The 17,878-nt window shown below is 45.8% G+C and overlaps 1 protein-coding gene across 7 annotated transcripts; it reads right to left on the bottom strand.

Annotated features, from left to right (window-relative positions):
• Positions 1–1,146: 1,146 nt before the first annotated feature.
• On the bottom strand, positions 1,147–12,418 carry BCL2L12 (BCL2 like 12). Of its 7 annotated transcripts, XR_014783861.1 has the most exons (9): positions 12,371–12,418; positions 8,059–8,287; positions 6,800–7,167; positions 5,818–5,979; positions 5,355–5,461; positions 4,526–4,680; positions 3,958–4,209; positions 2,208–2,731; positions 1,148–2,048 (listed from the first exon to the last, which is right to left on the bottom strand). XR_014783861.1 is itself a non-coding variant. In XM_084805029.1 (8 exons), the coding sequence occupies exons 2-8, from the start codon at positions 8,211–8,213 to the stop codon at positions 2,572–2,574; spliced, it is 1,359 nt and encodes a 452-aa protein (XP_084661155.1). In that variant the 5' UTR covers positions 8,214–8,287; positions 12,371–12,418; the 3' UTR covers positions 1,151–2,571. The 7 variants fall into 7 exon arrangements, 4 of the variants coding, with proteins under 4 accessions (XP_084661158.1, XP_084661155.1, XP_084661157.1 ...); XR_014783862.1 differs by lacking the exon at positions 4,526–4,680 and having other exon boundaries at positions 1,147–2,048; XM_084805029.1 differs by having other exon boundaries at positions 1,151–2,731.
• Positions 12,419–17,878: the final 5,460 nt, after the last annotated feature.

Below are 17,878 nucleotides of genomic sequence, written 5' to 3' on the forward strand. Positions count from 1 at the left end.
GCGCTAGCAGCCTTTCTCAGCCCGGTACCCTCCAAATGGGTTGGACTATAACTCCCATCATCTTTGGCCATGCTGGCTGGGGACAATGGGAGTTGTCGTCCAACCTATCTGGAGGGCACCAGGTTCGGGAACGCATAGGCGCTACTAGAAGGGCAGGATAGAAGTCTCTATATACATAAAGGCACTTTGAACAGCTGATGGCTGCAGCCTTCCCCAACCTAAGTGCCCTCCAGATGTTTTGGACTCCCAGCATTCCTGACCATTGGCTATGCTGGCTGGGGCTGAAGGGAGTTGAAGTCCAAAACATCTTAAGGGCACCAGGTTGGGGAGGGCTAGAATAAAGGGTTGTTTTTTTAATTCCACTCTATGCATCAGTTACTACCAACAAATGTTTTGGGAATGGCCACTGTGAATAACATAACAGCCACTACTTTATACTTTCAGCATTTCATTACTGACTTCACTGTTCAGAAGCCTCAGCCACTACGTGTGTGTGTGTGTGTGTGTGTATACACGTGTGTGTGTACACACACACACCCTGTAACTCAGGAAAACACTTCACCAGATGCATGAAGTGGCCTACTCTACAAAAGCATGAGCCATAATGTCTTTAAAATACCACAAAACACTTTGTTGTTTATGTTAAGAGTGGCTTTAGTGTGGCTTAAAATACCACAAAACACTTTGTTGTTTATGTTAAGAGTGGCTTTTATTTATTTCAGTTTAATAATAAATCACCCTGACCTCACAGTTAGACATGCCTCTACTCTCAAGTGGCTAATATGAAGGATCTTGGCATAGAGGGAGGGGCTGGACGCCCTCAAAGGATTCCTAGTTTTAGTCTACAATGCTGTATAGACAACAGCTGTTCTAACTCATTCTGTTCTGTATATATATCTAGTTACCTGCTTTTATTTTTTTCTCTGCAGGAAATTTTAATGCTGCAAATGATTTTATGATATCATATTCTAGACTATTCTTATCATTTCATTTGTGAGCCGCCTAGAAAACAATGTTATTGGACAGCCTTATATAAATAAAGTAAAGATATAAATGGTTATATAAAGAGATGGCTATGGCAGAAGGAAGATCGACATGACATAGGGGAATGCCTGAAAGAGCAAAGATACAGGCACCAACAAGAGTACTTAACACTGAAATATTTTTAATTAAAATGTTCCATTAAAAGAAAATACAGTATATGCTGTCATCAGTGCTTCAAAGAAGGTATTGGTATTCCACAGAAACACTCCCACACCCCTGAGTTTGAGGATTAAATTCTTTTCAGACTTGCAAACCCATCCTATATATATTTACTTGGAAGACAGTACCACTGAGTTTAATGGGACTGACATGCAAGTAAGTTTTGTATAAGATTTATCTTATTTTTACATATATTTCTATCTCATTCTTTCACTCGCAAAGCTTCCCAAAGTGGCTCACAAAGTCAAGAAAATTAAAAGATAAAAAACACAAATACAATAAATAATTATAAAAACAGTGGAATAGAATCAAATATTGAAACCAGAGCCAAGTAAGTGTTTCACTAAAATCAAACTGCATCTAAAAAGCCTGGGCAAACAAAATGGTCTTTCCCTGGTGCTCAAAAGGTAACACAGTAGGTGCCAGGCAAGCCTCTCTCAGGAGAGCATTCCAAACATGGGATGCCACCACTGGTAAGACTCTATCTTGGGTCATCACCCACCTCACCTCTGATGGCAGGGGGATCTGCAGAATGGCCTCCAAGGAAGATCTCACATCTGGGTAAATTCATGAGGGAGCAAGTGGTCCTTGAGGCCACCTTAGGATTGTAAGCCATGCACACTTCCTTGGAAGTAAGTCATTGCACTGTATCAGTTTCACATTTCCAAGTAGCCACACACAGAAACATAGTGCTTACCATTCCAAGTTATTGGGAACAAGGCAAAGACAACATTCTAACAGGGCTTATAGAATCCTGTAATTCTCAGCTATTGCTTCTCTTTCTCTTTTTTAATAACATATTTTGTTGTTGTTGTTCTCATGATTGTAGAACAGCCTTCCCCAGCCTGGTGCCTTCCAGATGTCTTGGAGTACAGCTCCTCTCATTGGCAATATGGCTGAGAATGAGGAAAGATGTAGCTCAACACATCTGGAGGGCACCAGGCTGGGGAAGGCTGAGAATAAAACAGAGTACACCTAACAAGCCACTCTCCAAGTGCATCAGCAGGGTGGGATTTTAAAGCAATCTCTCAGACCATTCCCCTCCCTTTGCCTACTTCTTTTGCCTCTTATTTTTCTACAAGTCCCAAGTCTCCTTTTCCAAAGTAAAATGTCAAATTAAAAACAAAACAAAACTCCAAATTCTGCAGGAAAGATCTGCAACATAAATACAGCTGGCCAACAACCAGTACAAGTTTGTCAGTTATTAATTCCAAGTTTGGAATTGGTGAGTGCAGATCTTTAGATCCCAGGGACTTGAGTGAAAGTCAAACAGCACTCATGGTTGCAAGGACAAAATCTTCTTCCTTGACTGGCTTTTATACCCTGGCAGAGGGAGAAGATGGGACTCTCCTTGGAGACTGTAAAAAGCTATCCAGCAATCAGTTTTCCCCAGACAAGTCCCAAGAGCATATTCTTCCCTAAGCCACACTCATAAGAGCAATGGTTCGGGCAGGGGTGGTGGGGGGGAGAAGAGGAATGGCTAGTCAAGCTGCAGGTCAAATATCTCATCCTGGGCCACAATGTTCTCCTACAGAAAAAGAAAAATTGACAGTCATTTCCGCAGTAGCTGTAATATAACACACTCTCTTTTGTGTACCGTTTTTCTGTTCACCCCAACTCTGAGCAGAAGCCAGGATGGGGCAGAGATGAAGGAAACCAGATGGATCAGAAAGACCAGCAGTGCAAGGAGCAAAAGCTGCTGGACCCAGATCAAGCCCCCCCCCCCCCCCGCAACTCTTGTCAGCCAGGAGCCGCACAAGCCAGAGGTCCCTGAATTAGGACCCTCAGACACAGCTTCCCCTGAGGAACTAGCTCCCTTTCCATCAGGGGCCTCTCATTCCCTGGTGCCAACCCCTCCAGTAGATGCTGCACACCCAGCAAGAGCCAACTGAGAGGCAACAACAGTTCTAGGCTCCAAGTCTACGCAATCCACTCTAGAACAGTCTTCCCCAACCTGGTGCCCTTCAGATATTTAAGACTCCAATTCCCCTCAGCCCCAGTCAGCATATCCAATGTTCAGGAATGCTGGGAGTTGCAGTCTGGAGGGCACCAGGCTGGGGAAGACCACTCTAGAAGGGTGTGGAACCTAGGAGGGGTAGTCTGGCCCAAGAGCAATAAAAGGCCTCAGTTGGGCTCCAGACCTTGTTGAAGTATGTCAAGGGGTGGCAACATAGTAACGTCCAGATGTTCTGGATTACAACTCCCATAACCCCCAATCATTGGAGATGCTGGCTGGGGCTTAATGAAGCGGTAGTCCAAAGCACCTGGAGAACACTAGGTTGCCTACCCAGGAGTAAGTTGCTTGCTAGGAGGTACCCAAGGTCCTAAACTCCAATTCACCTCAACCAGCTACTGGACTGACAAAGCTGCTTGTAGGAGACTGTGGGGCCCTGTGGGTCCTCTTTTGCATTCAAATCAGGACATTTACAGCACTCCTGCCAGGTAGGTCACTTAATCCTGTTTTATAGACAAGGAACTGAGGGCTAAAGGGTGAACAGGCCAAGCTACGCAATTCATAGAATAGATGGCCCTTTTGTGCGAGGGGCTTTATTACTGTGGCATGATCATGACCAAGTGTTTTCCCACAATCCACCAGGTCATTCTTGATTAAAAGGTGCATCCTGGGCCAAATGTTGCCAGCATGTTTTAGAAAAATATTGGCCGCTTTTGAGTCAGGTTTTGATCCGTTAAACGTAGGTTTGTGGCCCAGCCCAGGTAAGCTCCATGGTGCTACACAAAAGCTTCCCCACCTACCCAGCCGCCTTGCTGCTGCAGCCAAGGCACAAACATGTCCATATACTGCAGACTGTAGCCCATGAGGGTGTGTATTGTGTGGCTGTTGATACCGGCCACTTTCCGTGTGAGCTCCATGGTGAGGGCCAGCTTGGCCAGCTGGGGGCTGGGAACGCCAGGTGGGGTCCTTGAGGTGAAGGCCTCAGCCAGGCGGGAGAAGCTGCGGTACGACAGACGGGAGAGGCTGTTGCGTAGCAATGGGTCAGCCTCAATCTGTCAATGAAAGAAAGGAGGGAAGAACGCGTTAAGAGTTGAGCCGTCAGAGTGAGGGACAACTCTGAATTCAAATCAAGGGGACCTAAGCATTCATTTAGCCCCATGGGCTGCATGAGGCCCTGCTCCCCAGCAAATTTGGAGTGACCCCCCAAAATTGTAACCAAAAAATATTATTTGAGGAGGTGGGGGAATGGCATTCGTAGCCACTACAGAGTGCCAAAACCTTCAGATTTAGCTTGCAACTAAGTTAAATTTGACCCTTTGGGCACTCCATAGCTGCTTCAGATTCCTTTTTTGCCCTTAATTTTTTTACCTTGTTTTTTGGGTCACCCCTTGGATTGCAGCCCAAGGTGGGGGAGGGCAGGGGGCACAAATGGCTTCCAGACTTCCTGAAGTTGCCCACCCCTGATTTAGCACCAAGAGCAGCAACACCCTCATTCTCCATGCTGACTTCTTGACATCAGACTGCTAGACTGACAGATGAGAAAGAGGGAGAGAAGATAGTGGATTGCCCATTTTGGGCACCACATTTAAGAAGGACATTGACAAACTAGGGCATGTCCAGAGGAGGGCAACCAGAATGGCGAGGGGTCTGAAAACCAAGTTCTATAAGGAACAGTTGAACAAACTGGGCATGTTTACCCTGGAGAAGATAAGATTAAAAGGGAGACACAATAGCTGTGATCAAATACCTGAAGGGCTGTCACACAAAAGATGGAGCAGAGTTGTTCTGTGTTGCTCCAAAGATCAGGACTAGAACCAATGGGTGCAAATTGCAAGGAAGCAGATTTCTGTTAGAACTCTAGGAGACATTTCTTAAGAGTAAGAGGTTATGGCAAACTAACTCTCCAAATGTAGACCCTTAAGCAGCCAAAATGTGGCACCATCCACAGACAAGAAAGAAGTATCAGCTTGGGGGAAAACCAAGGTTTGCAGGAGTAAAAAAAATAGGGAAAAAAACCAAATTAGCCCAATGAGGACTGAGCATGCTCTGTGCTCACAGAACATAGTCTGTTGGGGGAGGGGGAGGGAGATGGAATGGAATGGAATGGAATACCCTCAAAAAGGGCATGGCTGACTAGCTGGAACCCTGAACAAGAGCACTTGACACTACAACAGTTCATTGCAGTACCCACTCATACCTCCTTATTGATGACTCCAGCCTGTTCTTCCAGGAGGGCAATCAGTTTCTGGAGGATTTGCTCTTTCCGTTTCTCATCCAGTCCTCCTGGCAATTCTTCCAAATTAACTGTGGGCAGAAAGACCAGCGTAATTCTAAGATGAAATATGGGGATGGCAAGACAAGACCTTAAAGGAAGGTCAAATCCAAAGGAGCTGGATCCTGTGTTTAAAGTGCCATCATTCATTTATGGTAGCCTGTTCCTGAACTAGTGGAGCCTAATTAGGAATAGGCAAGTTTCCCTCATTGTTTTTGTGTGCTACACAGTGCAGTCCCATCAGGGAGTACTGCAGAGAGAAAGAGAAGAGGGTTGTGGATCTTCACCTGAGAACATATCTCCAGGGAAGGGAGAAGATATATCCCTGTAATCCAACCCGAGCCTTGTGAGAGGGCAGGCTACCAGCACAAGTAAACACATCTAATACCTGGTATACTGGATACAGTGTCAGTGGGAAGTGTGTTGATCTGGTCTGTGGGAGAAGGAAAGTTTGTTGCTGCTACAGGGCTGATCAGCTGTTGCTGTTTCACCAAGTGGTCCAGCTTCTGGGCCACCAAGGTATAAAACTCATCATCCTCAGCACTGCTATCTGGAATAAAGAATGGAAAGTCATTAAAGCAAGGAACAGAACAAGCCAAATTCTGCACTGCTGGGATATTCACTGGCTAGCAATGCAGCCAAGGCTAAGAGATGGCACACAAGCAACTTCTGTTGGTGAAAGGATATGCAAGCTTTTGAGTTACACAGAACACTTCAACAGTCAATAATAATAATAATAATAGTTGTTGTTGTTGTTGTTGAAAATACAAGAAATCAGGAGGGGCAGAGAGCCTATTGGGAACCAAGAGATGTGTCCATGGGCAAATTGGTGCCTATGGGCACCACAATGGGACACCACAAGGCTACAGCACTGGGCTCGAAGACAGGACACCCAGATTCAAATCTTTGCCCAAGATGGACTTGGGCAAGATAGCACACATTATCCCATCCTTCTTTTAATGCCCAAAGATATACATACACTTGGGGTCTCCAACATCGTGCCCATGAGCAGCAATATGCTCACAGAGACCTCTCTCAGAGCAGGCAAGGCTCCCTGCCTGATTTTATTTTATTTCTTAATTTTTTATTAAAAAAAAATGCAACTGGGAGGATGGCTTGCTGCAAAGTAAAGTGCTGCCCTCCAGCACCATCTTTATTTGGGTTCAAAAGTGGTTTGGGTTTTGGCGTTCAGATCTAACCTCTGCTTTGTGCTTAGATTCTTGACCAAGTTACTTTTCTTTTAGTCTCACCAGTTTGGGAAATGAGTGTCCTGTGACTGGCCATGCCCATCACAGCAGCCATTTTATGAATGAGCGAGGCATCCCCTGTGGCAGCCATTTTGTGAGCCTCATCTCTGAGTGTTTTCTTACCGACTACCTGGGGCTCGGCTGGCTGTTTTCTACAGTAGCAGGTGACAAGAGGCAAAGAGTCAGGCCGTCGACAGGGGTCAGTGGGGCCTGGTGTCTCCTCTGAGGCGGTCGCCTTCTTCCGCAGGATGCTCTTGAAAGAGAAGGCGCGCTTCTGGCGGGTCCCCTCCCCTCCCTCGCCTCCTGCCTTGGACCGCTTCAAGGAGTCCCTCGGGGAAGGCAGGCTGTCTGTGGGCCTGCGGGGGCTGGGCCACCGCTGCAATAGGCGCTTGATGGAGGTGCGGAAGCCATGTTTTCTCTCCTCCACGCGGTTAATTTCCTCATGGACTAGGGTCCAGGCTGGACACTGTGGGTCATGTTCAGTGGGGGACCTGCAGTGAGAGGATGACAGTAGAAAATGGGGTGTCTTGGTCACCACCCAACCTAGAACATTTTTTAAATAAAAGTTTAGATGTATTTACTCTTTTGCTCTTCAAACCTAAAAGGATTTCCAGAGGATCTAGCATTGAAAAATTACTACATTAAGAACAACAAACCAACACATGAAAACAGACCAGTAAGAGTAGCAGCAGCTGCTAAAAACCAATACCAGAAATATTTTCTTTTTTAAAGACATGTATTAACAGCATTTAAAGAGGAATGCAGAACACTCCGGATTGTCCCCAGTGGGCAGAAAGCCCTAACCTGGAGGAACCACAGGGGGGTCTACAGCTGGATTGCGCAGACTGGATCAGACCCGTGGGCAAGGGTCTTTGCACACTTGATCTAAAAGCTTTGGGCAAATAAAAGTTCTTCACCTGGCGCCAAAAAAAATAACAAAGTTGGCACCAGGTAAGTCTTTCTAGGGAGGGCATTCCAAAGAAGAGGTGCTACCACCAAAAAGGCCTTGCCTCAGAGCAACATCCGCCTTACTTCCAGTGGACAGGGGAAGAAGTGCCTCTGAAGATGATCTCAAGTTTCATCCTGTCCTGGTGCAAAGAGCTTAAGCTTCTTAGCTTACAATTCCCTTTCCTCCTAGCTATAAGTGGCAAGTCTCTTTTCCCCCCCAGAGAGAATTCAAGTCAATACTTCCAGGAGGCCAGAATATCAGTTTTCCTGTGAGTTACGCTTCTCCTAGAGAATCCAGGCCTAGATTCCAACTCAGAATTTGACACTGCAGGATCCTCTCCCCTATCTTCCAGGAGATCCAAGATTCCTGCCCAGCCCAATTTAATTTCAGCATTTATCAGAAAAGCCAGAACTTTACTCCCCAACCCGTTTACCTGTGCATGTAACTTTCAGGATCATGGTAGCCACGGCCCACGTGACCTGGGGCCCCTGCCTCTCTGTTGTTCAGCGCCCCTTGCAGGAATGCTTCCAGCACCCGCCGCGTCTCTTCTTCCACTTGCCTCCTGTGGGGCACTGGACTCCCTGACATGAGCCTGCAGTACCGCAAGGCTAGGTTGGCACACAACGACGGCAGATAGATTCTTCTCCTTCACATCATCAGCCCTAGAAGAAGATGAAGACCCCACATAGTATATAAGCCCTTTCTCTGCCATTCCTCTCTTCTTCCCATCATCCCTTGCACCTTGTTCCTCATAATATGTGCAGCTGATCACCATACACCCTCAGCTGTTTACACAGCAAGGGCTTTTCAATTGCCTCCTCTTTCTACCCCACCCCTGCTGGAATAATATAACTGAGAGTTTATCTAATCCAGCTGTCTGCCCAAATACAATATCTTCTAATCAGCCAGCCTTCACTTCAGAGCAAAAATCACTTCAGAGCAAAAATAATCCCAGATGTCTCAAGTAAGTGAGCCAAGCCACAAAGCTAGAGAGTATTTTTTAGATATGGTAATTGGTATAAATAAATTAATAAACAGGACCCAGGTCACTGTCAATAAGATCTGCAGAAAATTTCCTTCCTGACTCCAAACAGAACACTCATCCAACACACCTCAATTTTAGTTGTTCTGCTTCCTCCACCTTCCATATTCCCTAAAGCCTTCTGTATTGATTTCCAGATGCAATCCTATGCATGTTTAGACAGAAAAAAGTAAATGAATGAAAAAGTCCTACAACTCCCAGCAAAGCTGGCTGGAGAATGCTGGGAATTGTAGGACTTTTTTTTCTGTCTAAACATACATAGGATTGTACCCTTATTTATTCTGTTTATGAGTCACCCTACAGCCAAAGCTCCCCTTCATGGATCACTGCCTTGTTGTGGCAAAGGGGCTTGCGTAACTCAGTGAAGCCATAAGCTATGCCGTGCAGGGCCACCCAAGACGGACAGGTCATGGCAGAGAGTTCTGACAAAATGTGGTCCACTGGAGAAGGAAATGGCAACCCACTCCAGTATTCTTGCCAAGAAAACCCTATGGAACGTATCATGAGGCTAAAAGATATGATGCCGGAAGATGAGCCCCTCAGGTCGAAAGGTGTCCAATATACTACTGGGGAAGAGCAGAGGGAATTTCCGAGTAGCACCAGAAAGAGTGAAGCGGCTAGGCCAAAGCCGAAAGGACACTCAGCTGTGGATGTGTCTAGTGGTGAAAAGAAAGTGCGATGCTGTAAAGAACAATATAGTTTAGGAACCTGGAATGTAAGATCAATGAATCAAGGTAAGCTGGAGGTGGTCAAACATGAGATGGCAAGACTGAACATCGACATCATGGGAATCAGCAAACTAAAATGGACAAGCATGGGCAAATTTAATTCAGGTGACCACTATATCTACTACTGTGGGCAAGAATCCCTTAGAAGAAATGGAGTAGCACTCATAGTCAACAAAAGGGTGGGAAAAGCAGTACTGGGGTACAATCTCAAAAACGATAGAATGATCTCAGTACGAATCCAAGGCAAACCATTCAGCATCAAAGTAATTCAAGTCTATGCCCCAACCACTGAGGCCGAAGAAGCTGAGGTTGATCGGTTCTATGAAGACCTATAACACCTTCTAGAACTAACACCAAACAGAGATGTCCTCTTCATCATAGGGGATTGGAATGCTAAAGTAGGAAGTCAAGAAATCACCGGGATAACAGGCAAGCATGGCCTTGGTGTACAAAATGAAGCAGGACAAAGGCTAATAGAGTTTTGCCAAGAGAACACGCTGATCATAGCAAACACTCTTTTCCAACAGCACAAGAGGCGACTCTACACATGGACATCACCAGATGGTCAATATCGAAATCAGATTGATTATGTCCTTTGCAGCCAAAGATGGAGAAGCTCTATACAGTCAGTAAAAACAAGACCTGGAGCTGACTGTGGCTCAGATCATGAGCTGCTTCTTGCAAAATTTCGGCTTAAATTGAAGAACATAGGGAAAACCACTAAACCATTCAGGTATGACCTAAATCATATCCCTTATGAATATACAGTGGAGGTGAGGAATAGATTTAAGGGATTAGACCTGATAGACAGAGTGCCTGAGGAACTATGGACGGAGGTCCGTAACATTGTTCAGGAGGCAGCAACGAAATCCATCCCAAAGAAAAAGAAATGCAAGAAAGCAAAGTGGCTGTCTGATGAGGCTTTACAAGTAGCTGAGGAAAGAAGGGAAACAAAAAGCAAGGGAGAAAGGGGAAGATATATCCAACTGAATGCAGAGTTCCAGAGAATAGCAATAAGAGACAAGAAGGCCTTCTTAAATGAACAATGCAAAGAAATCGAAGAAAACAATAGAATGGGAAAGACTAGAGATCTCTTCAAGAAAATCTGAGATCTCAAGGGAATGTTTTGTGCAAAGACGGGCATGATAAAGGACAAAGAAGGCAGGGACCTTCACAACAAACTCTGTTTGTGGATCACAACAAACTCTGGCAAATTCTGAAAGAGATGGGGGTACCAGACCACCTTACCTTCTCCTGAGAAACCTGTACGAAGGTCAAGAAGCAACAGTAAGAACCAGACATGGAACAACCGATTGGTTCAAAATTGGGAAAGGAGTACAACAAGGCTGCATATTGTCGCCCTGCTTATTTAACTTATATGCAGAGTACATCGTGAGAAACGCCGGGTTGGATGAATCACAGGTCAGAATTAAGATTGCCGGGAGAATTATCAACAACCTCAGATACGCAAACAATACCACCCTAATGGCAGAAAGTGAAGAGTATCGAAAGAGCCTCTTGTTGAGGGTGAAAGTGGAGAGTGCAAAAGCTGGTTTGAAGCTCAACATTACAAAAACTAAGATCATGGCATCTGGCCCCATCACTTCCTGGCATATAGAAGGGGAAGAAATGGAAGCAGTGACAGAGTTTATTTTCTTGGGCTCCAAGATCACCGCAGACGGTGACTATAGCCATGAAATTAAAAGATGCTTGCTCCTTGGGAGGAAAGCTATGGCAAACCTAGACAGCACAGTAAGAAGCAGAGACATCACCTTGCCGACAAAGGTCCGCATAACCAAAGCTATGGTTTTCCCAGTAGTAACATATGGCTGTGAGAGCTGGACTATAAGGAAGGCTGAGCACCGAAGAATTGATGCTTTCGAACTGTGGTGCTGGAGAAGACTCTTATGAGTCCCCTGGACTGCAAGGAGGTCAAATCAGTCAATCCTAAAGGAAATCAACCCTGAGTGCTCATTGGAAGGACAGATACTGAAGCTGAAGCTCAAATATTTTAGCCACGTAATGCGAAGAGAAAACTCTCTGGAAAAGACCCTGATGCTGGGAAAGACTGAAGGCAAAAGGAGAAGGGGACGACAGAGGATGAGATGGCTAGATAGCATCACCGATGCAATGAACATGAACTTGAGCACACTCTGGGAGAGAGTGGAGGACAGGAAGGCCTGGCGTGCTATGGTCCATGGGGTCACGAAGAGTGGGACACGACTTAATGACTGAACAACAACAACAACAGCCAAAGCTCCCAGGACAATGTACATAAACACATACTAAAACACAATAAAATCAATTATCAAAAGTCAGTTAAATAAAATAAAAAAACCATAAGAGCAACCACAAAGACAGTTTAAAATAGCTAAGATTAAAATATCAAAAACCAAAAAGCCAAATACTAAAAAGATGGAAACAAATCTACGGAGATAATAAAAGCAGCTCTACTTCACAATCTCAACCCTTCGAATATAGCATTCCTGCTTCCCTATGCCACCAGCCACAAATCAACAGCTGTCCCAAACCAGATTCTCTCCCCCAAACCTTCCCCGTTTTTCAGACTGGAAGTGCATGCCTACTCAGAAGTAAGCCCCACTAAAGTTGAATGGGACGTAGTTTCAGGAAGTGTGGATACAGTAGTCTTTTCCAACCTGGCACCCTTCAGATATGTTGGACTACAACTCCCACCATTCCCAGCCGGCATCGCTGCTGGCGGGGGAAGGATGGGGATTGCAGTCCAATACATCTAGAAGGCAACACGTTGGGAAAGGCTGGTGTGCAGGATTGCAACCTGAAATACTCTTTATCCGTGCTCTTTCTACCTATCCCCCATTCATTGCCTTTCTCGGATCTCTTCCCTTTGGGGGTAAATCACAGTCACCCCTCATTTTAGGGACTGAGTATCCCACGGCGGCCCCCTACCCCTAAACCATTCTTAACTCATAAGTAGGAGAGCCCCGGCAACCAACCTGGGAACTTTTCACCCTCCTCCAAGACCTTCCAAAACTTTGTACCGCGACGGAGCTGCGCATGCGCCACTCTCGACGTCTACATTCTGGTTTCATTTCCTTCTTCACTCGTGGGAGGAGGCGGAGAGAGAGAGAAGTTGGGGGCGGGAGTTCTGCGAAGCCACGCCCCCAGGCTCGGGCTCAGACTTGGCCGAGACCGCGCGAATGGATGGATGGATCCTGAGCATACTTACGAAGGCGGAAAAGCGGAGGATGCCATTGTGCAGGGAGGGAACAACGAGGATCGTTCCAGGGCGTTGAGCAGGGCATCCGACGTTCATTATTCCCCAAATGTACTGGGTAGCCTTGAGAAAATGAATCATGGGTTTATCTACCGAAACAGAAGTCATCTCAGTCTTGAAAAAGTAAAAAAAGAGAGACTGTAGAATGATCGAGAAAAAGATATTCCCAAATCCCACATCAATATAAAATAAAATATAAAAGTTATGAAGCTTATTGAAGAACCTTTATAAAAATCATTTTATGGTTATTTCTTTAAGCTGCAATCCTGGGCATGTTTAGACAGAAAAAAAGGCCGGCTGGAGCATGCTGGGAGTTGTAGGCCTCTTTTTCTGCCTAAATATGCCTATGATTGCGCCCTTATTTATTTAAAATTGAAACTGGAGAGTTGTTGATTGTTCATAGTAGACAATGTCTTATATTTGATTATTACATTTTTATCCCACCTTTCCTCCAAGGCGTTTGGCTCTTCACCACTCCGTTTTTAGCCTCACAACAACCCTGTGGTGTAGATTAGGCTGACAGAGCAGGAGAGAAAGTGACTGACCAAGGTCACACAGTGAGCTTCATGGCTGAGTGGGGATTTGAACCTGTCTTCTCAGTCCTGGTCTGATGCCCTAATTCAGTCTTCCCCAATCTGGTCCCCTCTGGTCATTTTGGACAGCAACTCCCATAATTCATGCTGGCTGGGAATGATGGGAGTTGTAGTTCAACACATCTGGAGGGCACCAGGCTGCAGGAGGCTGCTGTAATCACTATACCACACTTTTAGAAATGAAAACCATCTGTAATAAGCTATTATTATTCTCAGCTGGAACCTTTTGTTATTTTAATTACTTTATTCCAATGTGCATCTACACAACACAAAGGGTCTGCTCCAGTACACGCACACACCCCAAAAATAATTAAATTGCCATTGCATATAGACTCAGTGGAAATAATGCAATGCTACAGTAGCTCACCTACCAGCCTCGTCCCAAGGATCAGGATCAGGGGGCTTTCAGGCTGTAGAACAGCCTTTCCAACCTAGTACCCTACAGATGTTTTGGACTACAGCTCCCAGCATCCCCCAGCCAGGTTGGGGAAGGCTGGAATGTGTCAATAAAGTAGGCTTTAGGGAATGTGGTAGGAGGCAGAAGAACTAAAACTGAGGTGTATGCAGCTCTCTCGCACCTATCCCGCTCTCTGCTTCGTGCCACAACCTTAGTGTGGTTTTCTTTTGAGTCTCTTGTCTTAGTGGAGCATAGGCCTAGACTAACCTTCGTGCCCTCCAGATATTTTGGACTTCGACTTCCATCAGCCCAAAAATGTTTGGCCAATGGTCAGGAATTCTGGGAAATCATGGATACAATCAAAGTTGCAAGACAGTTGGACCAAGCAACTATAATTTTATTACAACCCATTATCTTATTATAATTCACCCAATGGCATTATGTCAGAATTTGATTAAAAACTGTGGATGCTTATTTATTTACTGCATTTATATTCCACCTTTTTTCCTCTTGCAAGGAACCCAAGGTGGCTTACATTCTCCTCCTCTCCATTTTAACCTCACAACAACAACCCTGTGAGGTAGGTTGGACTGAGAGTCTGTGACTGGCCCAAAGTCACCCAGTGAATTCTACAGCTGAGTAGGGACTAGAACCCGGATCTCCCAGCTCCCAGTCCAACACTCTAGCCACTACACCACACTGGCTCTCCTTCTGAAAGCCATAATTATCTCTCATGTGCCACTACAGCCATTGTTTCTACATGCTATTTGTTGTTGTTGTTGTTCAGTCATTCAGTCGTGTCCGACTCTTCGTGACCCCATGGACCATAGCACGCCAGGCCTTCCTGTCCTGCACTCTCTCCTGGAGTGTGCTCAAGTTCATATTCATTGCACCGGTGATGCTATCTAGCCATCTCATCCTCTGCCGTCCCCTTCTCCTTTTGCCTTCAGTCTTTCCCAGCATCAGGGTCTTTTCCAGGGAGTTTTCTCTTCGCATTAGGTGGCCAAAATATTTGAGCTTCCACTTCAGTATCTGTCCTTCCAATGAGCACTCAGGGTTGATTTCATTTAGGATGGACTGATTTGACCTCCTTGCAGTCCAGGGGACTCGTAAGAGTCTTCTCCAGCACCACAGTTCGAAAGCATCGATTCTTTGGCGCTCAGCCTTCCTTATAGTCCAGCTCTCACAGCCATACATTACTACTGGGAAAACCATAGCTTTGATTAGACGGACCTTTGTCGGCAAGGTGATGTCTCTGCTTCTTACTATGCTGTCTAGGCTTGCCATAGCTTTCCTCCCAAGGAGCAAGTGTATTTTAATTTCATGGCTACAGTCACCGTCTGCGGTGATCTTGGAGCCCAAGAAAATAAACTCTGTCACTGCTTCCATTTCTTCCCCTTCTATATGCCAGGAAGTGATGGGGCCAGATGCCATGATCTTCGTTTTTTTAATGTTGAGTTTCAAACCAGCTTTTGCACTCTCCTCATTCACCCTCAACAAGAGGCTCTTTAGATCCTCTTCACTTTCTGCCATTAGGGTGGTATTGTTTGCGTATCTGAGGTTGTTGATAATTCTCCCAGCAATCTTAATTCCGACCTGTGATTCATCCAACCCGGCGTTTCTCATGATGTACTCTGCATATAAGTTAAATAAGCAGGGTGACAATATGCAGCCTTGTCGTACTCCTTTCCCAATTTTGAACCACTCGGTTGTTCCATGTCTGGTTCTTACTGTTGCTTCTTGGCCCTCGTACAGGTTTCTCAGGAGACAGTAAGGTGGTCTGGTACTCCCATCACTTTCAGAATTTGCCACAGTTTGTTGTGATCCACACAATCAAAGGCTTTAGCGTAGTCAATGAAGCAGAAATAGACGTTTTTCTGGAATTCTCTTGCTTTCTCCATGATCCAGCGAATGTTGGCGATTTGATCTCTAGTTCCTCTGCCTCTTCAAAACCCAGCTTGTACTTCCGGTAGTTCTCGGTTCGCATACTGCTGAAGCCTAGCTTGTAGGATTTTGAGCATCACCTTGCTGGCATGTTATATGAGCGCAATTGTGCGGTAGTTTGAACACTCTTTGGCAGCAAATATACCTTGCATTCTGTTAACAGAGATACACTCCTGCCTGCCACTGGAAACTCCTCCTGCCCCAAGTGAAGATTGCTAAAACATGTATGTTCTGCCCCACACACTCTAAGGATAAAAGGACAGGTCCTGTTATGGATTGGTAATTGGTTAAAAAAAAAAGGACACAGAGGAGAGAAATAAGTCCTTCCCCAAGGTAGTGCCCTCCAGATGGTTTGGACTACAACTTCCACCATTCCTGACTGTTATCCATGCTACCTGGGACTGGTAAGTACGTAAGAAGAACCATGCTGGATCAGACCAAGGGTCCATCTAGTCCAGCATTCTGTTCACACAGTGGTCAACCAGGAACCCAGAAACAGGACATGAGCGCAACAGCATCCTCCCACCCATGTTCCCCAGCAACTGGTGTACATAGGTTTCCTGCCTCTGGTACTGGAGGTTGCACATAGCCATCTGGACTATTAGGTACTTTTTAACTTGTTCAGAAATTATCTGGAATATGGGTAAGCAATGTGGTTTCCAAATAACACCAAGTGATTCAGGGAGGTAAAAACCCAAGTGGAGTGCAAAGAGCTCTGAAGGGAGAAAAAAATAGTGCAGAGGGCTGCTCAGAGCATGAACAAAGTGCATTGGGTGAAGGGAGCTCTACCAGATTTCTGACAGATTAATTCCATTAATATATTTCACATTAAGACTCCTATGCTAAATATGTTTTCTCTGATACAACTTCCAGACTTCATCAGAGGCATATAGTATTATTCTCAGTTGGCAAGTGTGCATATGTGTGTACACACACTCACAGGTGTAGACAGTGATGCAGCTAAGTAATTCTAGACCCTGGACATGCTGGCTGGAGGAAGCTGGGATCTGTAGGCCTTCTTTCCTGTCTAAACATGCATAGGATTGCATCCTTACTGTTGCAGGCTTAGGGCCAAAAAACGACATTACTTTAAATCTGTGCCTAGCAGCTACTTCTTTTCTGCTCTCCATTTTTACCCTAGAGTAGGCACAGGGCCCCTAATCTGGACCAGGATCCTAGTACAGGCGGAGGGGGCTTTTAAGATCTGGATCGAGGGCCCTGCACATACAGTAAAAATTAAAACAACAAACATAGCTGGTAGATTTAAAATAATGTTTCTTTTTGCTCCTTAATTTCTAGTTTGTGCTTCAGTTATAATTATAAACTTGACAAGTGCCTTTCCTGTAAGTAACCACAGGAGTCCAACAATGGTGAGAGGGGAACACGCTACTTGTGGGGGGGGGGCAGACTTGCCCAGTTCTGGGTGAAGGTCTGGGGCAGGGGGTGTCCCAACTATAGCTTGGGAGACCCCAGTGAAATCCCTGACTAAGAGTGGGTTGGGGTGGGTAAGTGAGAAGGGTCCATCAAATTCACCATCTTCCCGTGTGCCTCTAAGGATGAAATCCTATGCATGTTTAGATGGAAAAAAGTCCTACAACTCCCAGCATGCCCCAGCCAGCTTGGGGCATGCTGCGAGGATTGTGCATAGGGCTGTGCCCTAAACGAACTAAGTGCGCAGCCAGCTTGGGGCTTGCTGGGAGGATTGTGCATAGGATTGTGCCCTATTCGAAATGTGCGGAATCCTATGCATGTTTAGACAGGGAAAAAAAACTCCTCCCAGCATTCCCCTGCCAGCCATGCTGGCTGGGGTACGCTGGGAGTTGTAGGGCTTTTTTCCCCTGTCTAAACATGGCTAGGATTGTGCCTTAAAAGAATTACAAAGCCTCTTCCTGCTTCGGAATCGCTCCGGCTAAAACAGACATGACTTTAAATCTGTGTATAGCAGCTACAACTGTCTTACTTACTTACTCTAGAGTAGGTGCGGGGGTCCCGATCCAGACCTTAGCGCGCCGGCTTTGAAGATCCGGATCAGGCCCCCTGTGTCTGTCTACTCTGGAGTGAAAATAAAAGAAGAAGAGCACGGAGCTGCTAGACACAGATTTAAAGTCGTGTCTGTTTCGGCCCTTAGATGATGATGCTTCCTACAGCAGCCCGAGGCGGCTCTCCCACCCGCCGATCCCACTCCCGTCCCCGGTTCTGCAAAACCCGCGACACAGGAGTAGAAGGAGGCGCCTGCTGGAGAAGGGGAGGTTTCCCAAGCTGGAAAGGGAAGTGACGCCCAGCAAGGGTTCCC

This window comes from Heloderma suspectum, chromosome 6 (assembly GCF_057233095.1).
Source record: "Heloderma suspectum isolate Gila_16-S chromosome 6, 16-S_ref, whole genome shotgun sequence".
In the NCBI taxonomy this organism is placed as follows: domain Eukaryota; kingdom Metazoa; phylum Chordata; class Lepidosauria; order Squamata; family Helodermatidae; genus Heloderma; species Heloderma suspectum.